The sequence below is a fragment of the Schistosoma mansoni genome, chromosome 3, assembly GCF_000237925.1.
Source record: "Schistosoma mansoni strain Puerto Rico chromosome 3, complete genome".
Taxonomy (NCBI): Eukaryota; Metazoa; Platyhelminthes; class Trematoda; order Strigeidida; family Schistosomatidae; genus Schistosoma; species Schistosoma mansoni.
The window spans coordinates 7992523-7995566 of record NC_031497.1 but is presented as its reverse complement, the minus strand read 5'-3'; the positions used below and the strand labels follow the sequence as shown (position 1 = coordinate 7995566).

Here is a 3044-nt window from a genome sequence, read left to right as displayed (position 1 = left end):
CCATTCAGTTATTAATTTAACCGTGCTGTTGAAAATCAGTAATTATCAATTGGTAATAATTATTATTGTCAGGGAACTTACACTGTATTCAGGATCTACAGATCTTAGATAATTTTGAACTATAAGTTGTTTGAATTTCTTATGTTGGAGAAACACGTTTCCCAGGTTTTCTGCTTAGGTTTCAAATATTGTTATCATACCCACATCTTTGTGCCGAAAAAATCACAAGAGTCTATCTAACCATAAAATGTGCTTGAATATTGTGTATCGTTTAATTATTTTAAGAATGTGGGCAAGTTTCCTTGAACTGGCTTTGTGATCACATGCAAGATATGATCAAGACCTAATGAATTTTTATGTGTTTTTATCCACATTCCACTTTTTCTTTTCTCTAATTGTATATGCAGGAGATGATGCGTTATCCACAAGTGTTTGACTTGAGTCAACTCTATACTAACAATATAACAGTAATGAATGAAACATACGGCATTGAAGCTGCTCGGGCAGCACTTCAAAGAGTACGTGTTGTATTATTATTATTATTATTAACTTTTCCTAATAAGAAAAACAATGTGTAATGTTGCTGATTTATTTGGTTGTCAATATTTCTACACTTCTTATTTTTGTATATATCTGTTATGAAATCTTTTTTAAGATATGTTCGTTTTTTAAGATCGGTTAGTGGTCTTTTATCAAATATTGAAGTAATGGTTTTTGGTGTTCAAACCAAACTATTTGTCTTTCAACTTGTAAACCTCAGGTTCGAACCCGTCTTTCTACCTACTTCGTTTTAGGTAACCAGATGATATTATTAGCTTCCATACAATTAACTTGTTTATGGTTTAAAGTCGAATAAAACAGATAGTATTTGGTGAGCAAGTTAAGTCTTGAACTTCAGTATATGCACATTTTAATTATTTGTTTCATGTAATTGAAAATGTAAACACTAGTCAAGACCCATAACTATGTTATTATCACTATTTTTCCTCAGGAAGTATCTGGAGTCTTTGGTCATTATGGGATTCATGTGAATTCACGGCATTTATCACTAATTAGTGATTATCTTACAAAGTTTGGCGTATATCATGCTTTTAATAGACGTTCAATGAGTTCACATCCATCACCGATTCAGCAAATGACCTTCGAGACTGTTGCAAATGTTTTAAAACATTCATTACAAAATGGTAGTTCTATACTATTTTATTTGTATGTATTTATGTATGTATAACTGTCATGGTATTTTTTCTTGCCAATGATGATTATAATTTTATAGAATCGCAATTTTGAATACATTATGCTCCCTATCTATAACCAGTCTAGTACAAATAGTGTACTGATAAATTTTTTCCATTTCGAAATAGTGACTGATTAAAGCGAGAAGTGGCTTTTTTAAAACTTTTCTGTGTAAAAATGGCTTAATTCAAATGAATTGAAAGAGTAAAATATAGGTTTGTCATGATATGGTTTGGTAATTCGAACCAATGTGTATGTATCAGGTTCTGTGTTGCTGTCAACTGATTAACTGACCTCAATTTTAGAGGCGTATTAAAAAAACCTAGTTTGTACAAGAATTTCTGAAGATATCACCTCCTACTATAGTCAGTCATTATGTTGAAGTTGGAAGAAGATTGTTGGAAATATAACCACATATCATCTGTGTTTTCCATTAAAACTCCAATCATTATCTCTATATTGCTTTCTTGATGTTACATAAAAGAATTACGTTCTGGTTGAAATATTTTCTATAACGTATATAAAATGAGTTACCACAGTTTTGTATTATTGAAGATCTTATCAAACTGTATTTTACGTTTTATAGAGTGACGAATTTTTTTTCAAAAACTTAATTGTTTAGACTCATCAGTGAGTTAATTCTCTTCATTCGACTAAATGCAGTAATTTATTTATTCTTAGACAACATTATCTATAGCATGTATGATATAATTTCACTAATTCGTCTCACTGATTCAAACTGTAGATTGTCAGTTGGCATATATTGACCCACAGGTAGAGTATTTAAGCAACTAATCGTATCTATTTTTACTATTTTCCTTATCGCATCATAATTCCACTTGAAATCATACGCATATAATAGTGCCATTTAGGACAATTTTCAATGATAGTCTACGAATAAATTCTTATCAGTGACGAAAATCAGCATTTTTGTTAGATTGTTAAAAGTAGTCTACAAGAAACACTGAATCTATGTTCTATTTTAGTTGGCACTCATCAACAAGATAAACCTGCTATCTTAAGCGAATTGATGCTCAACTTAAGTTTTAAACTTGCATCATTCTATCTCACAGTCTAGCACCTGAGCATTCTCAACTAACTTTCATGATATCTAACCTTTATTTCTCTTTTATAGTTTGTCTATGAATGTATATTTCATTCCATTATTTTACTATTTACTTTTGTGTAGATTCTATGGACAATTTAGTCTCTCCTTCTGCAAGTTTAGTTGCTGGTCGAATAGTTCATTATGCTGGAACAAATTGTTTCGAACTACTTCAAAAGTTGGCTTGTTAAATAAAATACACATTTTATCAACAAGGAATCAATAGAATTTTATATGTACAGTCATATCTTCAATGATTTCATTAATGTCTGTATGTACAAAATATTGCCAAATAATAAAATAGTTAATTAACCCGTATGTTTATCCCAGATTGAAATTTATGTAAATATAAAACAAGAAAACAATTTCAATGGTCTTTTAATCAATTTTTTGCTTTCGAAATCCTATTGAAGATTTTTATCACTAATTTGTCTTAGTTATATTATTGCAATTTAATCAAACTAAAGATTTCTACATTTTTCTTGTATCTAATAATAAATAGGTTGTTTAATTTGTTCTCATAGTTACTAATATGCCACGAAATTTTAACGTGAAATTATTAAGATTACTTAATCAATATTAAGTAGCATACTCATTTATCTACTTTGCTAACTCCGTATACTTTTGATATGACGAATGGTTTAAAATACTTTCCTCACACACTGACATATAATACGATAATAAGACTAGTCACGTTATATCAGAA

At 29.5% G+C, this 3044-nt stretch overlaps 1 protein-coding gene across 1 annotated transcript in view; it reads left to right on the top strand.

Annotated features, from left to right (window-relative positions):
• Smp_129500 (putative dna-directed rna polymerase I largest subunit) overlaps positions 1–2688 on the top strand; it is a gene marked incomplete at its 5' end in the record, with an annotated part of 31310 nt that extends 28622 nt beyond the window's left edge. The window contains 3 exons of the mRNA XM_018799100.1: positions 408–518; positions 992–1184; positions 2423–2688. Coding sequence (XP_018650922.1) covers positions 408–518; positions 992–1184; positions 2423–2529 — 411 coding nt within the window. The 3' untranslated portion in view covers positions 2530–2688. The remainder of the gene's footprint in view (positions 1–407; positions 519–991; positions 1185–2422) is intronic.
• Between the last annotated feature and the right edge of the window lie 356 nt (positions 2689–3044).